The sequence below is a fragment of the Gadus morhua genome, chromosome 10 (genome assembly GCF_902167405.1).
Source record: "Gadus morhua chromosome 10, gadMor3.0, whole genome shotgun sequence".
In the NCBI taxonomy this organism is placed as follows: Eukaryota; Metazoa; Chordata; class Actinopteri; order Gadiformes; family Gadidae; genus Gadus; species Gadus morhua.
Window position 1 is genome coordinate 22,086,416 of NC_044057.1, and position 26,277 is coordinate 22,112,692.

The 26,277-nt window shown below is 43.4% G+C and overlaps 1 protein-coding gene across 2 annotated transcripts; it reads right to left on the minus strand.

The window, feature by feature from the left end:
• Positions 1 to 106: 106 nt before the first annotated feature.
• On the minus strand, positions 107 to 26,184 carry cyfip2 (cytoplasmic FMR1 interacting protein 2). Of its 2 annotated transcripts, none has more exons than XM_030367919.1 (30): positions 25,995 to 26,184; positions 22,367 to 22,516; positions 21,627 to 21,716; positions 19,567 to 19,644; positions 18,550 to 18,651; positions 18,079 to 18,260; positions 17,626 to 17,722; positions 17,061 to 17,189; positions 16,799 to 16,903; positions 16,614 to 16,696; positions 15,889 to 16,126; positions 14,487 to 14,639; positions 14,046 to 14,185; positions 13,346 to 13,493; positions 12,820 to 12,973; positions 12,397 to 12,553; positions 11,882 to 11,978; positions 11,680 to 11,756; positions 11,462 to 11,570; positions 10,858 to 10,977; positions 10,156 to 10,355; positions 9,963 to 10,050; positions 9,683 to 9,826; positions 9,456 to 9,546; positions 7,740 to 7,872; positions 5,069 to 5,142; positions 4,797 to 4,891; positions 3,025 to 3,263; positions 2,445 to 2,592; positions 107 to 2,141 (listed from the first exon to the last, which is right to left on the minus strand). In XM_030367919.1, exons 2-30 carry the CDS (start codon positions 22,481 to 22,483, stop codon positions 1,974 to 1,976), a joined length of 3,756 nt encoding a protein of 1,251 aa, XP_030223779.1. In that variant the 5' UTR covers positions 22,484 to 22,516; positions 25,995 to 26,184; the 3' UTR covers positions 107 to 1,973. The 2 variants fall into 2 exon arrangements, with proteins under 2 accessions (XP_030223779.1, XP_030223778.1); XM_030367918.1 differs by having other exon boundaries at positions 5,069 to 5,141; positions 7,742 to 7,872; positions 16,614 to 16,702.
• Positions 26,185 to 26,277: the final 93 nt, after the last annotated feature.

Below are 26,277 nucleotides of genomic sequence, written 5' to 3' on the forward strand. Positions count from 1 at the left end.
ACACACACACACACACACACACACACACACACACACACACACACACACACACACACACACACACACACACACACACACACACACACACACACACACACACACCGACTTTTCAGTTAGATATTTTTATTTCATGTAAATACAACATCATTTTAAATCCTTTGTAGGACATTTGTTGTACATCATATATTTTCTCCTTTTTGTATTTCAAAACATGTTCACTTGTACAACAATATCATAAACAAAATATTATGTCACAAATGGTGCAATTGATGACAATAACTTACACTTGCCATGCTAAAATTTGATGACGAACCTCCATTTTCCCCCCAGATTAGATCAACCCTTAAATTAGGAATAAATGTATGAAGTGTGGATAAATACAATAAAGTACCAGTGATTTGACAAAAGCCTCCATTCAAATGGAGCAGAAAATAAGAAAAACCACAGGGCTGATTTTGAATGAGGATTCTTATTCGAATTTCTTCACTTTTTTCAAATGAAAAAAATAAAAAGGGACATGGAACATTTTGCATATTGCATATTTTAACACTGCTTAACCTAAAGCAAATTCCAACAATAGTAAATACTGAATATATTTAGGAAAATGTCCCTTCAATCTCAACTGAATTTTCAATCTTTTTTGAATTGACAGTTGGGATTATTTTTTTAATTCTTTGTGTTAGGCCACCACATCCATTCACACTCACAATTGATTAACCTAGTACAGCATTGTCTTACACAACGTAGAGGCATGTTCTAACGTTTGCTTCATTTGTTTACTTTTTTTTATTATTATTTTTCTTCCGTTAATCTGGAAAATACATCTGTCCAGATTCCACTTTTTTTTCTTCAAAATGGTTAAACAATATCAATGTATCCATGTACATAATATAAAACAACTTTTTCTGAACAAATAACAAAATAAAGAGAACTAAAATTGAGGTTTCCAGTCAGTAGTAGAGACAAGTATGCAAAAGGATGTTGATTAAATTATTATTCTTAATTAAAAAACAAGGACAGTTACAACACTCCACTTAGCTCAATAACCAATGATTCAACAGTGACATTTACAGTGTAAGTGGTATTGAATAAAATATACCAGGAGGCCAGACAATCAAAACGTAAAATAAATAAAAAGCCATTTGAAACCAGGAGGGGAGGTGTGCTATTAGAAGAGCTTTAAATATTTATAATTATAAACAATGCATCATGAAGATGGCCTACTGAAATGACCATGTAGCCTCATGATCCTCCATTGTTGGAATTAATCCAGATTTAGTCACAATCAACAATGTGGTGCCCTGTAGAAGTACTCATAGCAGCTGAGATATAACGCATCAGAGCACCGTGTTGGAATGTCAATGTTATTTGTTGTATTGTAAGCTATAAAAAAAAAAATGTTTTCATTCACTTATTTGAGGCTTGACTGTAAACCAAAACTTTCCCACTGGATTTGACAGTGGGGATACTCGTGACTGCAGCTAAGCGGAAACAAAACAACCCACACCTGTTTCCAAAATGTAACCACCCGTTGCATTTTTATGCCATCGATCCAATCCCCAGTAAAAGTAAAGGCTAAAGTAATAGAAGAAGGCATGCATGAGTGTGAATTAGCCACATGGATATAAAAGTAAAAACGAGAAAAAAAAAAAAAAGATGAGCATTACACTTTGCACCTGTGGTAGTAATCCAGTCTATGCCCATTAGGCAGAGCCACAGACACGCAATGCCTGATGGAAGAAGTCAGAGATGCGTAAATTCTCCGGAAATTATCTCTGAAAAGACAAATACAGGCATCTAGAGAACTTGAAATTGGTATGTTGGGAGAAATGTACATGAGTGCTCTTGGGTGGTGAATCTATAACAGCTCTAGTCGAGGAACCAAGGAGAGGCAGAATCTCTGTCCCAGCTGTGGGGAGTTATGTGTGGGTGTGTTACTTAGCATCTGCGGGGGGGGGGTGCTCGGGGTTCTTTCAGCAGGTCGTGGCCAGAGACTGGTGTATAGGCGGCTGAAAGCAGCGGACGTGTTCGACGGTGGAGCTGTCTGTCTCCACAGCCTTCATGTACTTGTTGAGGATGGCGAAGATCTCATTGTTGAGGATCTGGTACTTCCTGATGCGGTCCGCCATCTTCTTCAGCGGCTGGGAACCAAGCGAGGAAGCAAGGCACCGTTTAGGTCACAACTACAGATAGGCATTGACAAAATTGTTTTACAAAGAAAATGTAATCGTGCGGTTCTGTTTTCTTTATATAAAAAAAAAAATACATATTTTGGACATTCTCAAATTTCCATCTGATCAAGAAGTGTGCGTGTGTCTGTCTGTGTGCGTGTTTGTGCTCCTGTTTGTGAGTTTGCGTCTGTTGGAGTGTCAGGGTTTGTGTATGTGTGAGTGTCTGTGTGTGTGTCTGTGTTTGTGGGACAATGAATACAGTATAACACTCACCACGTTTTTGATGATCTCGTCCTTGCCGTCCTGCCTCTGCACCTTAAGCAGGTGGTAGCAGAAGTCAAAGAGGTCGAAGCGACGCTGCTGTCCCAGCAGCACGATGATGGAGCATCCGGCCCAGTTCAGCCCGTCCCCGAAGCACTGCCTGGAAGGTCACAGGGAAGAGGGGAGAGAGGAGAGAGGAGGAATTAACAAAGGCAAAAGAAAGATATAATGGAAGGCAGGGAGGAGACTGGAACTTTGCGCTATGCTGGTGCCCTGCATTAACAAGGTAAAGAAATATTGATCCAACATAGTAATGCACGCACACACACAAACCACACGCATTTGCACTATCACACACACACACACACACACGTGCACACAAACACACGAATGTGTACGATCACACACACACACACACACACACGTGCACACAAACACACGAATGTGTACGATCACACACACACACACACACACACACACACACACACACACACACACACACACACACACACACACACACACACACACACACACACACACACACACACACACACACACACACACACACACACACACACACACACACACTTACTCTGCCGTGAACTCGTGCGTGCCCACGGGGATGCAGTAGACGAACTGCATGGCGCTCCACAGGCGGTGGAACTCCATGCACTCGTCCACGTGCATCACCCCGTTGGTGGGCGGCGGGCCACGCCACACGGCGTCTTGCAGGAAGCTGCGGATGCGCGTCAGGATGACCTCGAACATGGACAGGCCGCAGCACAGGCGCTCTTTGGTCAGCAGGTCACCCTCGCGAGCAATGGCAATTTGCTGTGGAGGAGGAAAGCAACACAATAAGCAAACCAACACAGCCTCACCATGTGTGAAAAGAACCCACTGACCAATCAGTGATAGGTCAGAAATAAGCAGGGGGCCGCAGAATAATTTAATTGGCTCACACAGAGGAAGGCGCAGCAAATTCGAAACCGATATTCTCACAGTGCATTTCACTCACTAATAGCTGATGGATGACAATGCCATTTCTTAGAAATTGCACTCAAATTATAGCTTTTATCTTACATACAGCACCTTTAATATAATACAAGTATAATAATAAAAAGTAATAATAAATATAACCGCAAGCGGTGATTTCCGGGGTCCGAGCAAAATTAAGAGTCAAGAACAAACTAATGGAAGATATAAATAGAACATAATTGTCATATTTAAGGAAAGATGTTCCACTTATAAACCTGAACTGCAACCTCATCCATATGGTCAAAATGTCTTGATAAGCACACAACATCCAGGAAACTCAAAGCACACATTTCTCAAGAGAAATAAGGGCTTTCTTCAAAGCATATACCTGAAAAATCTTTGAAATTCTGAGGAAATTAAACATTTGTAGACAAGAACACTAACGGAAGAAATATAAATATGACAGAGTTAATTATGAATGAAAAATGGTTAATGAAGAAGTTCCTCTAATGCCATACTGTGTCTTGGCAGTCCAATTCTTGGAAACTAATGAGCCGAAATGTTGAATGCCTGATGAATGTCAGGTGCTGTTCAATGTTGTGTTTCTTAAATGAGTGGCAATGACAGAATGTCATGTTCGGCTTGTTCATAATGCTCTAATTAGGATTCGAACACTCAACCTAAGGATCGCAAATACGCGGCATTATCCCGTTGAGCCACTGACATTCCTGAACTGCGTGAAGCCTCATTCAATTCGTGAAAATGTCGATTGATAAGCACACAACATCAACATCAAATTTTGGGTTAGCCAATTTTTGTAGCCTGTGAAACTTTTTATCATGTTTAGCTTTGATATGAAATTGCGAGAAAAGTAAACATTTTTAGGGCATCCAAGACCCAGGGTTCTATAAATGCATCTGATTCTAGAGATTAATATTCTGAAAGAATTTTGAGGCCAGGTCAATCTGCTGAGGAGAAATAAACTATTTCATGTTTTTTTACAATAGCACCACCTTTGGGTGCAGTATCAGTACGTAAATTTGGGATATGGGTAGTGGGGCTTATTGGTAACCATACCTGCAAATTTCAAAAGTCTTCGACTTACGATATAGGCTGCAGTATGACTTTTAAAGAATTTTTAGAAAAAAAAAAAAACTTTACAGAAACAACAGGGGACCAAGCAGCCTTGCTGTTCGGTCTTCTATAAGTATTTGCCCATGTTGAACTTTCCCTTGAACTTGAAAGAATAGCTAAATCAGTCGAGCCCTTTGAAGAATTTAATCATGTCCAACTGCTGCTGGCTTTGCGGTTACGCTGCCGAAAAAAAACCGACCCTTTCTTTGAACAGAGAAAAGGGTTGCAGAAGAGTGCGGGGTTGCGGAAACTTACCTGTGGGGTTCCCAACCTCTCAATTAGAGGAACAAGATGAAGAGGAGCGTACTTGGCTTCCAACCTCTTCATCCTCACTTCCAGGCGCTCGCCCTCTGCAGGAAGTACACACACACACACACACACACACACACACACACACACACACACACACACACACACACACAGGCCATCAGCCTCAGCTCTTCAGATACACTACAGCATTTCCAGGAACTGGGTAATCCCGAGGTTCATCCCTTAATTGGTCTTTTTTTTGCGAAACCTTTAAATACCTTTGATATAGACCCTGGGCAGAATGTTCTGGAAGGGGGCAGCGTGAAGCAGATCACACACCTCCTCCTGGGACTGGGGATCAAATAAAAACAGGGCAAGAACACACACACGCACACACACACACACACACAAACACAGACACAGAGTGGGTCATTTTTAACCATGGAGTTCGACCAGTGCGGACGGACGGAGCATGCATGGTAGTTGGAGGGGGAAAAAGTCTCATGCTGTATCTTCGTTCACTAATCAAACAATCATTCCAACAGAAAGAGCTGTGTTCAAAAACATGTCCATTCTAAATGGATGGTTCCAAAAAGTGAAACGCCCACTCCACCCCATGTCTAGCTTTTAACGGATGTGGAGTAAATATGTGAATGAATGATGTGTCTGTGAGCCTATCACAAGGCAGCGTTGGTCATGTTACAACTCCAGTTTGTCACTCACTTGACAGCACTGAGGGGTTTAACAGTGTCCATAATGGGTCGTACAGCAGTATGGGTGGTTTTCATACACTACTATTTGATATGCCGTTATTGATCATGGTGTGCGACAGTGTGAACAAGTTATTTCTTGTTAATCGTGTGATGCGGTGGGTCAAGAGGTGAGCTTAATTCAGAACTAATGCTAGTTCTCTGTAGCGTGTGAATCAATGTGTTTGTTATCGTCTATGCTCGTATGAGGTCATGTGGGGGTTAGTTATGAATGCACATAAGAGAAGGAACAATTTGTAGATAAACCCAAATACTGGATTTAAACTACGAGAATATAACTGGTTAAATGTTGAAGGCCATGCAATGATGATTGAAAACACATGCACATGCACACGCACACGCACACACACACACACACACACACACACAAACACACACACTCACACACACGCATTGTGGATGCATTCACCAGAAGTGATAGATAAAGTGATGTTTGATTAGTTTTTTTAAGTGGAGCAGGCAATACAGGCACCCAGAATGGAAGTACAATATGATAAGTTAAGCAAGGTAAGAATCAATAAACCAATCATTCCTTTACCATTGCTTTTTGCCATGGAAGCCTAAGAATGATGGGTCTCGTACTTAATCTTAACTTAACCTTACTTTGTTTATGTTGAATATTTGAAAATATTGTATATTAGGTTCATATCTTCTTTCTCATTAATGCATGTACTTATTTAGTCCTTTTGCTTCCATGGTGGTTTGAAAGTGAACATTTTGTGCCAAAGTAAAAAAAGGGAGTCAAAACTGAGAAAACAGCAAACCAAACCACAAGATTTAAATGAAAAACAAAGAAGTTGTGTTATTTTGTTACAGACGACAAAACCTAAATTCTTACCACCTGTGGTAGTTGCCAGCATGTAATGAAAAATAGAGTTGCATTTCAGAATAAAATACATTTAATATACAGGTACCAGGCCAACCCGACATAGGCTTCTGTAAGAAACAATAATCGGCCATTTTAGAAATGTGATTCATCACACAGGCCTTGTCCATGCACTCAGGTTTTAACCTGCCAATCACAAATAATCAGAAAACTGCCCAATGGCAGCCTCGCTTACGATTAGCCCAATCAATATAAAGCAACATCGAATGCTATACAGTAAGTTTAACTTTTTCAATGAAATAGAGGCAGAAATGTACGATAAAGTAAAAAAATAAGAAAAAGAATGCTATATATAAATAGAGATAGACAGATGACAGACAGAAAAAAAGATAAATAGATAGACAGATGATAGATAAAATAAAGAGAGAGACTGATAGATAGAGAAATAGATGGATGACTGATAGAAATAGAGAGACATATACTAGATAGAATAGCGATAAACAGATGAAAGAAATAGAGAAATAGACAGATGAGATCTATAAATAGAAAGAGATAAACAGAGGTCAGAGGATAGAAATAGAGACAGACACTAGATAGAATATTGATGAACAGATGATACCAATAGAGTAGGGGTGTGCCAAATAATCGTCATGACGATGCATCGCGATTCTAATTTTCGCGATCTGCTGCATCGATTGTTGACGCCAAGAATCGATTATTAATTAAAAAAAATGAATAATTAATTTTTTTATTTTTTTTTTTTTTATTTTTAGTTTTATAAAGGCTATTCACTTTTTGTGGCATCAGTTTGTCCTCTTATGTTTATGAAATGATATTGTTGTTATAATGGCAGCTACTTCCAAAAGGGGAAATGTTCGAATGTTTTCATTTCATTGGTTTAAAGGACCACTGAGGCCATGTAAACGGCAATGATTATCCTTATTTTGTTATTTTAAGTTTTATAGATCCTTAGCACTTCTTGTCAGTGTATCCAGTAATAGTCGTTTCAATAAATACAGCTATGTATGAATTGAGTTGCTTTGAGTTATCAATTGAACACACTATCCAGATCATACACAGCCAGTCAGCCACTGGTAATGGCTTAATTTTTTTTTAACAGTGTTCAGTGAAAATTCGCAATGCATCGCAATGCATTGCAATAATTCAAGTATCGCGATGCATCGTGATAGAATCGCATTGTGGCATGTGAATTGTGATACGAATTGAATTGTGACTTCTTTGGCAATACCCACCCCTAATAGAGAGATAGACAGATGATAGCTATGAATAAAAAGAGATGAACAGATGATAGAAATAGAGAGATTGATGGAGCGACAGATGGACGCGTGGCTGACCAGAGCTTGTTCGATGAGCAGGCAGAAGAGGATGGCGTTCCCCACTTCCCTCAGGCTCTGGAAGACATCCGTCTTGAGCTCAGCATACTCGATGATGTCCTTTAGCTGGTGGTGGAAGAACTCCAGGATTCCTGAACAGCGAGGAAGGAACCAGAGAGTTGTGAGTAGGGACTGCACTGAATCTATTGATTTATTTATAGATTTTGTTTCGTGATATAACAACCTGGCTTGAATCGCTCTCTATCACGCAGCTTTGTTGAATACTCGTTTCTGATTGGCCAATTGGGGCTTTCACCCGTCATCTGACATCCAGAAAGCTGCCATGAATAACAGACTTGCTTGGACACTATTTCCGACAGTGGTATCTACCGTTCCGACTTTTCTATTAAAGCGGATGCAATAAAATCATTTTTGTATAATTATATTTTGTGTCAAATTATTGATTTATTTCTTAAGTAGCCATGTCATTATTGTGAAATGAACTGTCTTGGTTCAGCCGGCTTATGCACCGGCTATACATTATCCCTTACCTAAGTACTGGGATGACCTTAATCTGTTTGAGGTTGTTCAAATATTGTCCTCATATGTGTTTTTTTGGTTTTGAAAAACCATGTTGGGAGTTTAAATGCATGCATAAGTATCACAGATTTGAACAATCTTTGGCAAAAGTGGAAACACAATATTCTCGTAAGAATGCTTGTGGGAGATTTCTCGAGTTAAACCAACCTGTTGCTAATAAAACAAATACATTTTGTAACATAAGCCAGCAAAGTTTTTTTTGCTTGACTTTGGATATGACTTAACTGCAGCTGAATGCCCAACGCAAAACACATCTCACACCAGGATTGTACCTTAGGGTGTCAGAGCACGTAGCAAAAATACAACACACGTTATATGTTTATAAAATACGTCTCCTATATTAATGTCCATTCAGAGGCGCTGACCCACATTCTGACCATGATTCAGGGAATTCCAGGATACAGGGTCACAGATCACACTAAAGAAGGTAGAGCCCATGGTGTATATAACACACAGGTAATCTACACATTACCTAACCTGACTGGCTTCTAATCCGCAGAACGACCGAATGGACCACAGAGCCAAGTAAAGGATAATACCTCACAGACAGAATGAGGCGTGCGCTTCTAGGAAGTAGATAAGAGTATTCGATTTCTAATTAAATTCGCCTCCCATTCACTTTGTATTGGACGCGTGCTTATGCAGTGCAAGGGATTGTGGGAAGGCTAGCGTGTGGTTGTGCGGGGGATCACGGCGCGTTAAAGGGGCGGGACACAAGTCAAATTTAAGTTCACTTTATGCAAATGAGATAATGGATAATCGACGTTCAGTGAGTGCTGGGGGACCATGCTGACCTGGAATTAATTTCCTGGTTTTTAGCTCTTCAATCGAAAAAGTGGTAAACTCCCACAAGCAGCCGATGGAGAGTGGGCGGGGCTTCCCACACGTCAAATAGGTGACAGCGATTTGGTGTCGCCAAGCCTTCAAGCTTTTTGTTCTTTAAGATGCGTTTATAGTGTTGTGTTCCAACAACAAGGACTCCTGTCCGGGTTAAACCTGATTAAGATCTGTTGATCCATACCTTGCCACACAAAAAGGCAGTAAAATAAATAGGTACTTCAAATACCAATCTTCCAGACCTAAGGAAAAAACGTATGGCCACTGGGGTTGGTTTGTGGGGTCATTCTATGCTCACCTGGGGAGCCATACTCGTGGCGAGGCAGACGGCATATCTTGGGCATGACTTCAATCAGTGTCTTCACGTACTGCAAGATGGTGCCTTGCAGCTGCCAAACAGGAAGGACAATGACGAATCAGAACAATAAACAGTGAGGAGAATGTCCAATCAGAACACTGAACAGTAAAGCGAATGTCCAATCAGAACATTGAATGACCAATCAAAAATGACAGAGCCAAATGTACCAGGCTCTTGACAATCTTCAGCAGCTCCTCCATCACCACGGCGATGCCTTGGTAACCAAGGAGACGGCAGATGGTCTTGAAGTGAGGTGGGCCGACAAAGTTCCTGTAAGAGCTGTATATGTGGGAGTAGGCAATGTTCAGGGGCTGGGTGGGGGGAGAGAAGAAAAAGAAGAAAGAAAGAAAGAAAAAAGTTTTATCATTTAGTTCGGATAACACCAAGTTATCCCGCTAGGGCGGTTTGAGTGACAGAAGAACTGAACTGCTGAACTCCTGCCCTTACCTTAGATCCATACAGGTAGTAAGGCTGCACATTGGCTGGTTTGTCTCTCTGCGGCTCCTGGGTGAAAGGTATCGCTGTGCGCACGAAGCTGGGTAAAAACAGAAAGGTATAAAAAGATCAGCGCAACATTTAAAACAGGAAGAAAAACGTTTTCCAAAACATCACACGCTTTGGAAAACGCAAACGGACTCACCGGTTGGTGGAGCCGTTGTAGCAGTAGTTGGGCAGGAAGTCGAAGTTGAGCTCCCAGAAGACGTGGAGCGTGATGCGGCCGTACGGCGCCGACACGTTGTGGTTGGCCTCGCGGAACATGGCGTCGAAGCTGTCCAGCGTCAGGTGCTTGGACAGCAGCCGGTGGGTCAGCCGGTTGATCTCCAGCAGCCACTCCAACTCCTGGACACCCACGGGAATTCATCCACCGTTTAGAAATCGCAATAACTCATTTCATTGTGATTTTGTTTTTTAAGGAGACACTTTTATCCCAAGTCACGTTGAATGAATGTATGAATGTTTCATTTAATGTGGTTTGTGAGCATAGATACAGGTGGATAAATGGGATTAAACCAAGTGCCTATTAGCTGGGAGTCAAACGCCTTTTATTATAAGACTCTTTAAACAAAAGGACCATTGTTTTATCAAACCCGGCCATAGTACACACCTTCTTCAAGAAGCTGGTTTTACCTACATATTGCATTCCCCCATGTGTATCGCTAGGTGGCAGTAAGGAGTTCACCAGCGGCTACTTTAGACCACAAGGAGTAAACATTGAGGATTTATAGATGTTTTTCCAAAGGAACCCTTGGGTTGGTGGTTTGGTCGAGGTCTTCTTTGTGTGTGCGGTGTTGGCATGAGCACGGAGAGACGGTGCATGTTGTTCCCTGCAGAGCTTCCTCACCACGATGGAGGTGAGGTCCTCGCTCTCGAAGCGGCTGATGGCCTGGTCCAGGGACTTGTACATTGCCGCCGAGATCCTCTGGGTGATCAGGCGGTTCAAGTCGATGGAGCGACCCAGCAGCTGTAACACAGGAGAGCGACGATGTCAGAGAGACGAACTAAACACTGAAGGAGAAGCTCTGCCAAGCTCCATTTCATACTCCTAGTCATATTTTCCTGCTTTGATATTTAAACATGCACATTTATTTTATAAATTTGTCAACATTTTCGAGGCTTAAACTAGCTGTTAGCCCAGCAAAAACAATAACGTAGTCAAATACCCATAAGAATTTAACGCAATATCTCTATTATAAAAGTTTAAAATTATTTAAAGTGTCGTACAGTACAGTGTGGAGCAGGTAGGGGTTGGGGAATCACTCCCAAGGACCGCTGCAGGTTAGACTGCGGATATTGGGGATCGAACCCAGTTCCTTTCGGCTTGGAATCGACACCCTGATCACAACACTGCTGTCCTGTACACTCTACTGTATGTGTAGCCTGAACAGGTCAATATAGATAACAGATCCATACTTGTGATGTGGAATGCGATGGAAAGATGGACTTACCTGCACGTGTCTCTGCTTGAGCAGCGTCTCGTAGCGGTTGGACGGTGGGTAGGGGATGATCACGCCGTAGTTTTTACACTCGGCTCGGAAACGCTTGTCCAGCAGAACGCTGAGGAAGACAGAGAATGAAAAGTGCTTGGAGGGGTTGATTTTATAGATATGGCGTATTGAATCACGGCGGTGTTTTGATCAAAACGTAGCACACGTAGTCCTCTCACCTGCCTGCCATCGCTTTGTAATAGGCGAAAATCTGATCTGCTAACTTGTAGACAAACTGATCGAAACAAAGGTTGACCTGAAAACAAGGGCAAAAGCGTTTGAGGATGGCGAAGGTAAACACAAACGTTCGTCGGAATTACATTTGTTTTATCATCCTAGCATACATAATCATACATTTAATTAAGATGACACCAGTCTTACCTCAGCCTCGATTTCATCGTAAAGAAACTGCTTCTTGAACTTTGTCAGAGCGTAATAACCGCTGTCGTTGTACAGGTCGAGAGGATACAGCACGTACCTGCAGCAGACACAACAGCTCTGGTTAACAGTGTATACAATACAGTAGCAATAGCAAAGCAAAGAGTATATGTGGTACAGAAGCACTTTTGTCCAGTCATAATCACACTTGAATTTCAACTGACTGAATGTTTGACATTTTCATGCTGTCATTGTTTGTAACCTTGATGTATATAGATATTTTTATGCATTTGTGTTGGCCAGGATTCTCTTGAAAATAAGACATTTTTAACCTTAGCAAGACTTAAATAAAGCTTCACAAAAGTTTTCATCACAACACAATTTTTTTTTTTATGCGTGTGTTGGCAAGGTTGCTCTTCAAAATAAGACATTTATAGTCGTGACCTAAATAAAGCTTCACAAATGCTTTCACCACGACACAATAAACCCATCGATAGCAGCGCGGGGGGGCGCCTTACTCCATCATGGAGGGCTCCTTGGTCTCCAGGATGTGGTCGGTGAGGATCCAGGGCATGGACATCTCGATGGGGAACTGGATCCTGCGGCCCATGGTCAGCTCCAGGAAGAACTCCCGGAACCACAGCTGGGACAGGTCGCAGCAGTGCTGCAGGGCCTCTGGGGGGGGGGAGACCGCAGAGCACCACGAGTCATGGCCGGGCTCCACCACCACCGCTATCTGAGCTAAGCCGCAGGGTCGGCTTAGCTCAGGAGGTAGAGCGGTTGCCTTGTAACCGAAAGGTTGCTAGTTCGATTCCCAGCTCCTCTCAGCTGAGTGTTGATGTGTCCCTGAGCAAGACACTCAACCCTGACTTGTACGCGCTATGGGTGGGGTGTGTGTGTGTTTGAGTCGGTGTATGCGCCTGCAGTGGTCTGCTGCTCACCGCTGAAGTTGAGCAGGTGGGTGAAGAAGAAGGAGTGCTTGTGGAAGTCCTCGATGGCGAGCACGATGGGCCCATCCAGACTGCTGCGCAGGGTCTTCTTGGAGCCGCTCTTGTCCGCTATGAGGGACTCCAGCATTGTGCGCACCATGTACAGCTGGGGAGACGGACAGGGCACGCGTATAAAAGACTGGGCTGCAATCAACGGTCTCAGTAATCTCAAAGATTTCCAGTTTTGTTTGAATTAATATGAATATTGGGTCATTGCTTTGGAACAGGAGACGTTGATGAGCAGGCCTGGATTATTAGGCATATTGCTAAAGGAGGCCTACCGGTAGACTATGGATATGTGGAATCGAACCCAGTACCTTTGGCTGAGAGTCATCCACTCTAGCCACTACAATTTCCTACCCCTACTATAGACCATACCAAATATTGAAATAGAGCCAATGGTTCCACAATCTCAAATACTTGCGATGGACATTGTGCCTCATCTAAGGGGGTTAAAGAGGAGAGGGGGGGGTCATACCTGGGTGCTAGAGGGTCCCACGGCTCTGCGGGGAACCTTGATGTCGAACCCTCCTTTGGGGTCCTTCTCGCCCCTCAGACAGGGGTCGTTGGGGGGCTCCCGTGCCCCCTCCCAGTCGCAGATGGTCTTGCGGATGGCCTGCAGAACGCTGTCGCCCACACAGGAATATAATGCATCAGCCTGTAGTGCACGATTGCGGTGACTTTACACAATTCACACACTGATCCATCCGTGGACGTCCCTGGTTAGGGTGTCTGGCTTGGGCCCGAGGCCGGCTGATAGTGGGTGGAAGGGAGGACGATAGCCACCGACTACTAGTGCTACTTTACCTCAGATCTTTTCCGACACATGAAATTGGAGACTCATGTCATTAGAGAGCAGGTAGGGGTATGTGCATCAAGATCAGGGATGCCAAAAGGTAAACCGCACACACGGGGATCAAACACAGAATATTTCCGCTGGAAATCAATCACCCTGACCACTAGACTATCTTGCCTTCTACGTCTATCTAAGGGATACAGAGTGTTTTTGTGCCCGTCGCTTGCCATAGAGCAAAGGTAGATTAGATAAGAGGTACTTCATCAATCCCAGACAATACAAATGGGTGTCACAGCAGAAGATACAGCAATAACAATTCAGAAGTATTACAGATTTTTTGCCGTGTTCACAGTGTTCACCTCCTCAGGGTGATCCGATTTACCTGATGAGGACGTTCTTCTTCTTGCGCACAGCCTGGCGAAGGGGCTCCCTGAGGGTCATCTGAGCGAAGTCCTGCAGCGCTGCGTAGATGGTGTTCCTGATGGCCTGGTTGAACACAGACTCCATGCGGCCCATCAGAACCTGAACAAACCCGCCACAACCCCAAGCGGGATCAGTGACTTCATCGCGCCGCAGCAATTCTTCTTTAAAATCGATCACGTTCACCATTTAGTCGTTCAGCAGACCCTTTTAATGCAAAGCGACTTACAGTGAATTCAGGTACAGTTCATTAAGGAGTAAGTGCGGTTTAGACTTCCTGATCAATCCGAATTAAATCACTTTTTTGGACACAGAGAGAACGACCGTATCTAGAGCGGAGAACACACCAAAATCGTTGTGTCCTCCATCAACATCAAGAGATAGCTTGGTTTCCCTGTGTTACCTGCAGGCCCTTGATCATGGCGATGACCTCCACCAGGGCAAACTTCTCCTCGCTGGTGTAGTTGTAGCGCGTGGCCCGCTCGTACTCCTCCGCAGTGCCGGGACAGTCTTTGTTGCAGAACTTATCCGTCGGGTGGACCAGCTTCCACGAGTACTGGGAGGAGGGGGCGAGGAGGACAACATGTTAAAGGATCAGCAGAAACAAGGGGGCAATGGTGAAGACTGAAAAGAGCTTCAGGGATGTGTTCCTGACTTTCAGTTAAACACCAGCCTGAGGTGGGGCATCCCATTTCCAACCTGCTGTGCGGTTTCTCTCTGTACTAAACTAAGGACCATATCGAGCAGAGTGATTTCCGGATGAATGCATTCAAAAGTTTGTACATTTGTAGAGATCACACAAGAGACCACAAAACAGGAACAGTGAGCTAACTACCACAACCTTTGACCACACTCAGTTCCCATATCTTCAGGCTGACATATGTAACACCAGTACACCACAATGAGGCGTTGGAACCGGGCAAACTCATGAATGAATGACTGTCACTATAAAGGTTAGCGGAAATACTGCAGCCAACGAGGTCAGTTGTTGTCGTGTTCTAATGGCATTTGGAGTTACCAACACAAGTCTGAGTCTTCAAATCATCCTTTCTTCTCAAAATAGCATTGCATAACACGCCGTGCCCCTCGAACACAACACACACACAGCTCATAGTAAATGGACTGCACTTATATAGCACTTTTCTAACCAGCGGCCACTCAAAGTGCTTAAAATATTGCCTAACATTCACCCACTCATGCACACATAAACTAGGGCTTTGACTTTTGCCCAAAAATCATATTCGAAGTTTGTTTGTTTATTAATATTAGAATATATATTTGAATATCTATTAATAATATTTTGACCATTAAATGCCTTCAGTAAGACCCGGATTGGGCTTGGTTTGTTTACCGGCGTTGCCATGGTTACCGGTCTTCCGTGTTCCAACGGTTTATTAGGTTTCCAATAAATCTCTGTCTAATCAATACTTCATTCACTGCCTCTTCCGTGGTCATTACAATATTATAGACTGCGTCGGGTTCTCCGACGTCTCTCCCTCTTGGCCTGCCCATAACAGGTTCGAATATTAAGGGCTGCCTAATATTCGTTCGAATTTTGATTAATTTTTTGATATTTTAATTATATTCGAACAACGAAGTTCGGAGTCAAAGCCCTAACATAAACACACCGACGGTGGTGTCAACCTTGCAAGGCGACAGCCAGCTCGTCGGGAGCAGTTAGAAGTAGGTGCCCTGCTCAGGGACACCTCGACACTCGAACTAGCAACCTTCCGGTTACCAGCCCCACCCGCTCCACCTCTAAAGCCACACGCCCCACCCCCTCACGACTCCAGGGCTCCACCCACCACTTCCATGACGTGCGTGCTCCACTTGGAGAGCAGCTGAAGGCCCCTGAGGGCCAGGTCGAACAGCTCCCGGTACTCCTCGTCCGACTTCTGGCTGTCCAGGCCCGAGCCCGTCACCACCTCGCTGTTGCTGTAGCGGGCCAGCTCCGAGATGAAGCGGATGTGGTCCTCTCGGATCTGCACCATCTGCTCGCACAGGTTGTACTGCGGGGAGACGCTGCTCTGGGTGCAGGTCCACCTGGTGGTGGGTGGGGGGGGGGGGAGAATACATCAAAATGAATCCATCGAAATGAGTTGAACGAATAAAAAAGAGAATAAATTGCTATAATAATGCAGTTCAGTAGAGTGGGAATTATGTCAGGGATAATGCCCGACGAGGTTTGAGCCTCCGCGAAGTCCAGTTAACTAATGCGTCTAGTATTCATTAATCAATGTTCTTTTCTGTTTACTAATGAGATCCATGTTAATTAAGGAGCTATTTTATACCTTAATTACTAACCCTAACCCAGTAAGCCTGACTCTCACTCTAAACCCCGAACTCCAACCCTTCCCCTAACCCTGACCCCAATTCTAATGCTATGTAATAACGGTAAAAATGAATTCAATTATGGTAATCAACTGGTTAACGAATGCACCCTCATCGCAAAGTGTTCCCAGTTCATCTCATCTTGAACACCTCAATTCGAGGACTGTGGTAGTAAGGTGTGTCGGGTGTGAGATCTTACTTTGACTTGTTCTCTTCGTAGTGGGCGCTGGTCTCAATGTAACGAGACAGCTCTATCTGCATGTCTCCAAACAGCGGCACCACCTGGAGCTTGGAAGAAGAGGGGGAATCAGGGGGGGAACGGTTCCCACAAAAGCCTCCCTCCTGGCAGGGGTTCAGAGAGAAAGTGTCATCGAGCGACCTCACCTTAAAGAACTTGTCGATCTTGCTCAGGTTGATCCTCTTTTTGGCGTCGAGTTTGTAGATGTTGCTCACATTTCCGTCCATCAAATAGAGACCAAAGCCCATCACCTGACACACACACGCACACGCACACACACACACACACACACACACACACACACACACACACACACACACAAATATAAGCCAAATTAGCACACAGCTAACAGAGCTTGTATTTTGTCTCTTGCTTTGATTAACAATGCAGGGTGTGGGTTGAGCTTACCTTGAGCAGCATGTGCTTCTCGCTGGGGGTGAGGTACATCTTGTTCTCATAATAATCCACACTGATGTTGACAATGTCCGCCAACAACTCCTCGTAGCCAGGAATCACTTCCAGCTGTTGGTGCAGGCACTGTGCGGAAACATGCAAGAAACCTCAGGTTAACATTGAAATACTGTTTCCAAACAAAGGCATATGCAGATAGAAAGGTTGCTGATAAGACAATAACTGTAGGGAATTTCAGATTGATTTCTTTGCATAAAGTACCTCTGTTTGTAAGACTACTATAAATAATTCAAAGAGTTTTTGTAACAAATCAGTACAGCCAACAATAAAATGGAAGCCTATATTATCTGTCTTGTATCTCTGGTTATTCTTAATAGGACTAGTGCAGAATTGAGTGGCACCTTGCAGATTGCCCCAGGCCCCTTCTCCGACACAATGATTAGTATTTTCATTGGATTAGACACTTTTGAATTATTTTCTCGTGGACTTTTGAATTATTTTCTCGTGGAATTATTTTTCCACAAGCTGCCACTAACTTCTACACACAACACCTTAAACACACCTGAGTGATGCGGTTGTGGTTGGCCAGAAACATGGAGAGGTTCTGAGACTCCTGGATGGACTGAGGGTCGGCCATCTTCCTCAGGAACTGGGCTGCTCTGAACACGGCAGAGGGAGGGAAAAATAATAGAGGGACAATGTTCGTTTTTAGCAATTAGTAAGAAGACTATTCTTTCAATTAAGTTTTAGCTATTTTTCAGAATAGAAGTCCTTTATTTTATTTGGTAATTTAGCATAGAGAATTATATTCCGTCATACTTCATAGTATTTACTGCATGTCACACTGGATAAAAATGGTGCTAAATAGTCAAATAAATAAAGGCATCATTCAAGGTCGGGCTTAGGCCTCTTGCCTTAGGATCCCTGTAGTTAGACTGCCTAGAAACGATGGGTTGTTCCCAGATTTGACCCCGTAAACACTACCGCTGATCAGACAGTCGGGTCTTAACCCTACCTTTTGTAGGCGGAGTGGTCGTTCTTGACGCTGCACTTCATGTTCTTTAGCTCGTCGAGGACGGCGAACATGTTGATGAACTTGCCCAGCGTCAGCAGGTAGGCCTCAGACACAAAGTCCTTCCTGCGCTCTGCGTGGCACAGGCGCTTCACCTCGCTGCAGAAACGCTCGATGGCCTTCCGCTGCGGATGGTCGTACAGGTTGGGCTTTGTTATTACGGGCATTTTGTGGAAACTCCGGTACATTATAGATAGTTTAATCAAATTGATTAATTGACTGAATTAAATTATATTAGATTCATTCATCTTTAACATTTTTTGTATAAGATGCGTGCATGAGTGTGTATGCCTGAGTTTACTAACTCAATGTTTTTATGTCCTAACAGTATGAAGTCCAGTCAAGATATGAATTAGTACATCAATTATTAAACTCTTAAATGAGGCACACATGATCTAGTTGCAGAGTTGTTACCTGGAAGTACATGAACTTCATGAGCTTGGTCACTTCTGGCTCCAGCACCTCCACCGTCTTCTCATAGATCTCCACTCGGTTCGGCTGCTCGTTGCATTTCACCTAAGGACCACAAGAGGTCACCATTAAGCAGCTGGACATTAACACGGGTAAAATATGCATTTTGTTAAGCACTTTCACATAGTTCCCGATAGATAAACTGGGATATAATTGCAGGCACCATATTCTCACATGCAGCTCTGTTCAGGAAGATCTACGTCTTGCACCCCAAACATGACATAGCATGTCGGGAAAATGGGCCAAGAAAGTCCAGCAGGGGGGCATTAATGAAATAAGTAATGAAAGCCCTAATGGCTCATTAAAAAAAACAGCCACCGAATTTATGTATGTCCTTAGCGGAGTCTTGTGATTGGTTGGCTCGCTCAACGTTTAAGAGTATTACGTCAGACGAAATAACCCTTTTCGTACCCCAATCAGCATGTGACTGCCTAATTCGCCATACAGCCGTATAGGCAGCGTTCTGGAAATGTGGCTACCCCTTGAGCAAGCAAATTGCCGGTGCAGATATCCTGAAATATTGATCCCTGTTCCCATTCACACATAACCCCATACAGGAAATCTACTGGAACATTGCAGGGTAAGCCTGCATTTGTGAAGGGAGCTTTAATGAGTTAATAGGTGAGTTTTAGTATTTATTTGATTCACTGTCAGTGTAAGAAACCTTTTTTGTAATCGGCAATACATTAATAATGCTTCAACACAATTATCTTTCGATAGACCGATGGACTATGCATGTGCTTAATGCTTAAAACCATTTGTCATTTGATTGTTTCGTCTCTCCTCATTACTATTGAATGTCTATTGAAAAGGTTAACCTTTGTATGTAACTTCAGATGTCACACAGATGGGACAATCAGAAGGCTGAAGTGGTCTGTTTCAGGTTTCATGAGGTTGTTTACGTGAGAACGATACTTCCTGGTATTGTTATGAGTACGTGTGTATGTGCGCGTGTGTTACCTGGGGTATGGCTCTGGAACAGCTTCTCCAGGTGTAGAGCATCACGGCATACTCATGGCCTTCCTCCAGCATCTCATTCTGTATGATGTGCGCACACACACACACACACACACACACACACACACACACACACACACACACACACACACACACACACACACACACACACACACACACACACACACACACACACACACACACACACACACACACACACGCCAATGGTAATATTATACAGAGAAGTTTGGCGGGTCATTGAGAAGAAGCCGGCAGTGGACGGGATCAGGGTCTAAGCGGGTAGAGATTGCAGCAGAGAGGAGAGTGCTGCAGTGAGCTTCAGGAGACGCAGCGATGCATGTTCAAAGGATGATCCATAATTTACTGGTCAAACCTACAGGGCATGTGGACCTCTGAATGTAGGTGAATGAGCAGAGCTAGCCTCATAACAACACCCTCTCCCACAACCTGACCTTCCTGAGAAAGGTTTGTTATTAACATGGTAAGCCCAGGGTCGGCTCACCATGGTAGCGCTGTTCCTTGTCAATGCCCTAAAATGAATGTCTGATCTAACATGAAAAAGTATCGGTGGTACTTTAGCTATAGTATCCTTTAAAATCCTCCCTTTACAATATTTTTAATGAAAAATTAACATCAAATAAAAGAATAGGTCTGTAAAGACTATAAACACACCCAAACAATACAACAATAATAATAAAGCAAGAGTTTCCTGGTCTTGATCTGATTGGTTGCTTGAAAAACGGTGGCTGAAGTCTGAAAGGCAAGTTAGTAAGTTAGTTAGACGTTGTATAGGTTTAGCTCCTGCCGGCTCCTCTGTCCTTGTGCTGGCCATTATTACATTCGGAGGGTATTGCCATAAACTACAAAAATGTCTCCCGTGCTCCTGTTAGCATAACGCATGTGGAGGACAGTCACTGATTTATCGACCACTGTCCACGCAGAAACCTAATGTTCCTAGACCCAGATGAGGCTGGGGGATCTTCACTCGGTGCCGTAATCAATAACATTATCAATAGTCATCATTGTAACTTGCTTTTTGTATCATAAAGGATAATACAATCACACAAGATAGACCGTATCACTCTTTCGAATTACTGTGTGGTTGAGAATACCAATGTTTTGTAAAATCAGCTGTCTTCTTTTTCTCTGCCGTAGGCCTCCCGTGTTTTAACCCGTCCCGAACTGTGCTTGTGTGGGCATCGGACCTTTCATCCCTCCTGAGCGTTAATAGTGTTGTATTTCTATCGTGATTTAGTCATTCTTCAGTCACTAGACGCCGAATAGTCATTTCTGAGGCCAAATAGTTGTGGCTTGGCTTGGCTGAGTGGGTTGCAAAGGTTCATAGTTCTTATACTAAGGTTGCATAACACTTTCAAAACACATTTCAAAACACATATTAAAGAAACACTTAAAAAGAAACGTCATGCCTCGATGTAGTTCCTCTTTCCTACTAAGGGCTCAATTAGGAAATATAGTATGCTTTTTTTTTGTACACTTGATTGAGAGGTGTGTCTATCCATCCATCTATATATATATAATGTTCAGTTTGGAAAAAGTGGTGCATCAGTCAGATATAGAGTAGGATAATTCCCCAGTCATCGTAGGCTAAAGACAGAAGGTCCTCAGATGTACCTGCTGGGGACTTCCTGAAATAAAGCCCCCACTTCTCCTTCTCTTCTCTCTGTAGTCACATCACACCCTCCACTCATCCTGACAGAGGGAAGAGCTGTCCAACAGTCCACTGCCCCTTCCGATTCACCATAGTGTGCATGGGCGAGTGTCTGTGTGTGTGTGTGTGTGTGTGTGTGTGTGTGTGTGTGTGTGTGTGTGTGTGTGTGTGTGTGTGTGTGTGTGTGTGTGTGTGTGTGTGTGTGTGTGTGTGTGTGTGTGTGTGTGTGTGTGTGTGTGGCCAGAAATGAAAATGACCAAATGACAACTAATCCCATGAATACCAAAGCTTTATTTGAGTGTATGAGCTAACCCAATGTTTGTTTACCCAGAATGAGACAGAGGCTTTTCCAGAATGAAAAATGGGTACTTACCATGCTGGAGTGGACTGTGGCTTGCTCTATGTAGCGGGCAATGCCAGTCACAAAGGCATTCCTGTCCTCAAAGTTGGTGTCAAAATTGGCCTGCAAAAGAATAGAGAACAAGGTGCATGATATAACAATTACTTTCTAAATGCTGACTGCATGGCCACAAGTGTGCGTTTATGTTTGTGTTTGTGTTTCTGTATGTGTGCATGGAATATGATTGGCGGTAATGAAGGTTTTGAGCAGTGCTGGAAGTTTTAGTATGGCTGTATGAAGCGCTGGTGTCAGTACTCTCATTGGAAGCACAACCCAATTAAGTTCCAGTTTAGACACATCAATAAAAAAGAGGATTGGTGTGCATAGTTTCAATGAAATTGCACCACAGCACTAGCGCTATTGAAGATAAGAGGATGCGATTAAAAACACACACACAATTATGGATGACAGATCACCAGAAAAAAAATAGCAGTATGTGCTATTAGGTAATATACAGAAATGTGTTACCTAATTACCAGCAGATATTTGATATAGGAGGGGGGGAGTGCAAAGAGATGACAAAGCACTGGCAGTAGAATTTTTTTTTCATAATTTATCTCAAGTCAGTTCCTCTTTTCAAATTAAAATACACAGATCGAAGGCAGCGAAAAAAGGAGTGTGACCAATTTGTTAGGGTGCCAACAAATGAAGAAGTTAATGTGTGTGTGTGTCTGTGTGTGTCTGTGTCTGTGTCTGTGTGTGTGTGTGTGTACCTGGTACATGATGGAGGAGGGAGGGGGCTCGATGCATGGCTGCTGGTCGGGGAGGGGCAGCTCCTCCAGCAGGTCCACGTTGGACAGGGCATCCTCCAAGGTCACGTGGGTCGTCATGGTAACAAGGGGTCACTCACACTGCACCCCCGTCTGGCAGACACAGGGAGAACGGGAGAGAAGGAGCGGGAGGAGGGAGAAAAGAGAACGAGAGAGAAAGTCACACACAGAGAAAGATAGTAGAGAAGGAGAGATGCCAGAACAGCATGACAATGGGCGTTACTATGGCAACAGATTAAAGCGGTCATTTTTTATACAGCCAAAGATTCTGCGGGCATCAGATAGTGAGGCACTGCCGACCTCAGATATTGAGAAGATGTCCTTTAGACTTGAGTAACACACCATTAATGATCTTTTCCATCAATTTCGAAACATCATGCACAACATAAAGTTGTTCAGCAAAAAGGGTGTAACAGTTATGACCTCCCAAACGGTTGAAGCACATTGCTTTGGTCTGTGTGGTATTCTGATTCATTTCCTCTTTACTGAGCTCGTCTTGAGCTGCGTCTGCATCCGCAGACTGTAAACTTTATAAAGACAATCCAGTCCCCAGAGGCCTTGGCAAACAATGCCCCCTTTCTGCTAAATGTCTTCACAAAAGAGAGTGTTGTTAATGAGGAGGAGGTCCTATTAAGAGAGTATACCAAAAGAAAAACGGACACAGAACACCACTAACCCAAAACCTCCTGGATCATGTGCCTCTATTGAACTATGTACTGCATCTTTGATTCAACACTGGTTAGCCTTATGTCTATATAGTAAGATAAATTTGGCTAGCACCAGCTGAGTGAGTGAGTGAGTGAGTGAGTGAGTGAGTGAGTGAGAGATTCCGTTTGGACGTGGTGAGTCAGTCAGACTGAAGTCAGCTCATAACAACCTGTGTCTGTTTAGGCACATAACGTGGTTAGATAAAATGAGACACGATACTAAGCCCAGGTGTTGTGTGCTAAACCAGAAACTACTTTAACAGCCAGCTAACAGTGTCAACGTGGGACACAGAATATCCTAATTGAATTCAACCCTATGTGTGCATGCATGCGTGTCCATGTGTATGAAAAGACAGCCTAGGTGGGGGTTTCCTGTTCAATCATTTCACATGTACAGGACATAAACATTTTTCATTTGTGACAATGAAAAAGAAGGAGGGAAGTTATCATTAATTCATAGCATAGTTTACTCAGTGTACCACGTTTTTAAAGCAACTAAGCCTAAATTCATCAAGAAAAGACTGCATGTAACTGAAAAAAAATTGGCCACCCAGAAATGCTATTTACCTAACTGTGTCACAATTATGTTTAGCTTCTCTGTAATACGATTGTTCTTGTATTCAATTCGGTGGTGCCATCAGTACTCATAGCAAGGAAGTTTGCTTTAGAGACACGGTTCAACAGAAGGGGGTTTTGTTGAGCGGACAAATACCCCCAGTGCCGCTGAACGTTCTTCTCAGTGGTCGTGTTTTGGGAATACAGAGGAGACAGAAGTCACGGCTGTGTGTTCTGTGCAAACTTTCCCACAGTGGGGCGGACACAGTGGGTTATCAACACTGCCTTTCTCTCCGGATCATTCCTCCATGCATATATTGGCCCCAAAGACATGTGCCTATACTCTCTGTACAGGCCTGTGTTGATCCCACACAACTAGACTAAACAGAAAACCACTACTTTAGTTGATCTGGTATCTGACCCAAAAACGTCACACCAACTCAGAGAGAAAGAGGAAGTATACATTGTTTAAGAAAAGTCTAGGTGATGCCTCAGTGAGTTTCTGTTTATAAATAAATGTTAAATAAAAGGCTGTGCGTTCATCTGTGTAAAAAGTTAGGTTTAGAGCCTATAGGAGGGAGGGAGAGAGAGAGAGAGAGAGAGAGAGAGAGAGAGAGAGAGAGAGAGAGAGAGAGAGAGAGAGAGAGAGAGAGAGAGAGAGAGAGAGAGAGAGAGAGAGAGAGAGAGAGAGAGAGAGAGAGAGAGAGAGAGAGAGAGAGAGAGAGAGAGAGAGAGAGAGAGAGAGAGAGAGAGAGAGAGAGAGAGAGAGACTATAGGGCTAATAAGTGTGTCAGGTCTGGGTCACACAACTCAATGGGATATCCCCCGCAGGCCGATCTCTACGATAGGCTATCATCATCTCACTCACATCCACTCCGATTGGTCAATACAGACAGGGTCCGAACACACAGACCAAGTGATCTCTCTCTCTCTCTGTGTGTGTGTGTGTGTGTGTGTGTGTGTGTGTGTGTGTGTGTGTGTGTGTGTGTGTGTGTGTGTGTGTGTGTGTGTGTGTGTGTGTGTGTGTGTGTGTGTGTGTGTGTGTGTGTGTGTGTGTGTGTGGCCGAGGAATGTGTGCTTGGGGAATAGTTGTCATTCAGACCATGTATGACAAAACGGGCACACTCACAATAAAACTGCTGCTCTCCCACGATCCCAGATGAGGTCATCTCACCATAAACCCATTTAAACACCAAAAAAACAATCATTCTAGGAATTTACGAAAAGAAAAAAATGTGGGCTTCATATTAAAAGGACACAATATACATCAATCCTGTATAACCTATCATATGAATAGAAGCTTGTATCGTGTGATCAAATCCATGGCATTCCCGCTTGAAACTTTGTACTGAATTGAATTGGCTGGAATTAAATTTAAAGCAATTCAGCATTTGCATTGGGTATAAAATGGCTCGACAGACCGTTGTTGGCAGGTGCTTGGCCAGCATAACGATGGAAACCTCCATTACATCATTCCGTAGAGGCGCACAACATTTCACACATTCGCGTCTTCCATTGAATGGTGCCTAAGGAATGCCTGAATTAATATTGTACAGCACCAAAACCAGCAGCCGTGTTCTTATAAATGGTAACATACATGCTGTAAATGAAGACGAGACGGAAGTAGGTGAACCTGTCATTTGCGAGCCTCTGTCGCGGCCCAGCAGATCGTCTGCCATGATAATCATTTGGAAACGACTCAATTAATATATAGTGATGGTTTAAACCTCATTTTCAATAGTTTTTTATATGAGTAAAGTAAGGATATTATTTTGTTCTATTCGGCAGCTAGAAATAGTATTTTTTTCCATCACCTTAAATATTGAATGGTTGCATTTTGAAATTAAAATGTTCTTTTGATCCGTAAAAAAAACAAAACAGCACAGCTTCGAGGGAACCGTTTATCTGGGAGAGCTGTAAATGTAGAGAAGTAGTCCACCAGTAACCAGCGAACGCTCTCATCTCCACACCCCACCCATCTCTGAGTCGAGCTACTATACCTTAGCCACCAAGATGTAGCCTAACGGGATCCCATACATGCCCTAGAATAAACGCACATCGGCCCAATGAATAGCCTGCGGCGATACTTGCGTTGAAACGACAAATAATCAACACCATTGAAGAATGCATGCGGTAATAATGCACTGCGATGACAGAGATAGAGGGAAAATACTAGAGCAAACAGCGGCAGTGAACGATTGGTCCCCAGCCATCATCACTATACAGCTCACATCTCCGCTCCCTGTCGACAAGCGCTCCCAGCACATCATTACGATGGAAACGGCATATCCAGCTCATTGTAAACCTACCTGTTAATGCATGTCCGTCCAGCCAACTACGAGGCGGACAGTGTCGTGCTTCACGACAGCGATCCAATGTTTAAGTACGGTTTCTTTTCGCCCTTTTTTGTACGATTGATGCTGTGGTTTCGTGCGGTGCAGATCAGCTAATCCACCCCACACAAAGAGCAGAAAATGGCTGCAAGTGCATTCTCTTAAAGACACAGTCACCATATATAACTGAGTTAGTGATGCTGGGGATGGTGCAGGTGGATTATAATAATGTTTTATTATTATACAACGGTTGATTTAC

Bases quoted from the DNA above. Each gene is read 5' to 3' on its own strand.
- cyfip2 (XM_030367918.1), bottom strand. From the start codon at position 22,483: ATGACGACCCACGTGACCTTGGAGGATGCCCTGTCCAACGTGGACCTG. The intron at 21,717-22,366 runs GTACACACACAC...ATTCTTTTGCAG, and splicing joins CCTCCTCCATCATGTACCAG to GCCAATTTTGACACCAACTT. The intron at 10,051-10,155 runs GTGAGTCCGTTT...GTTTTTACCCAG, and splicing joins TACAACGGCTCCACCAACCG to CTTCGTGCGCACAGCGATAC.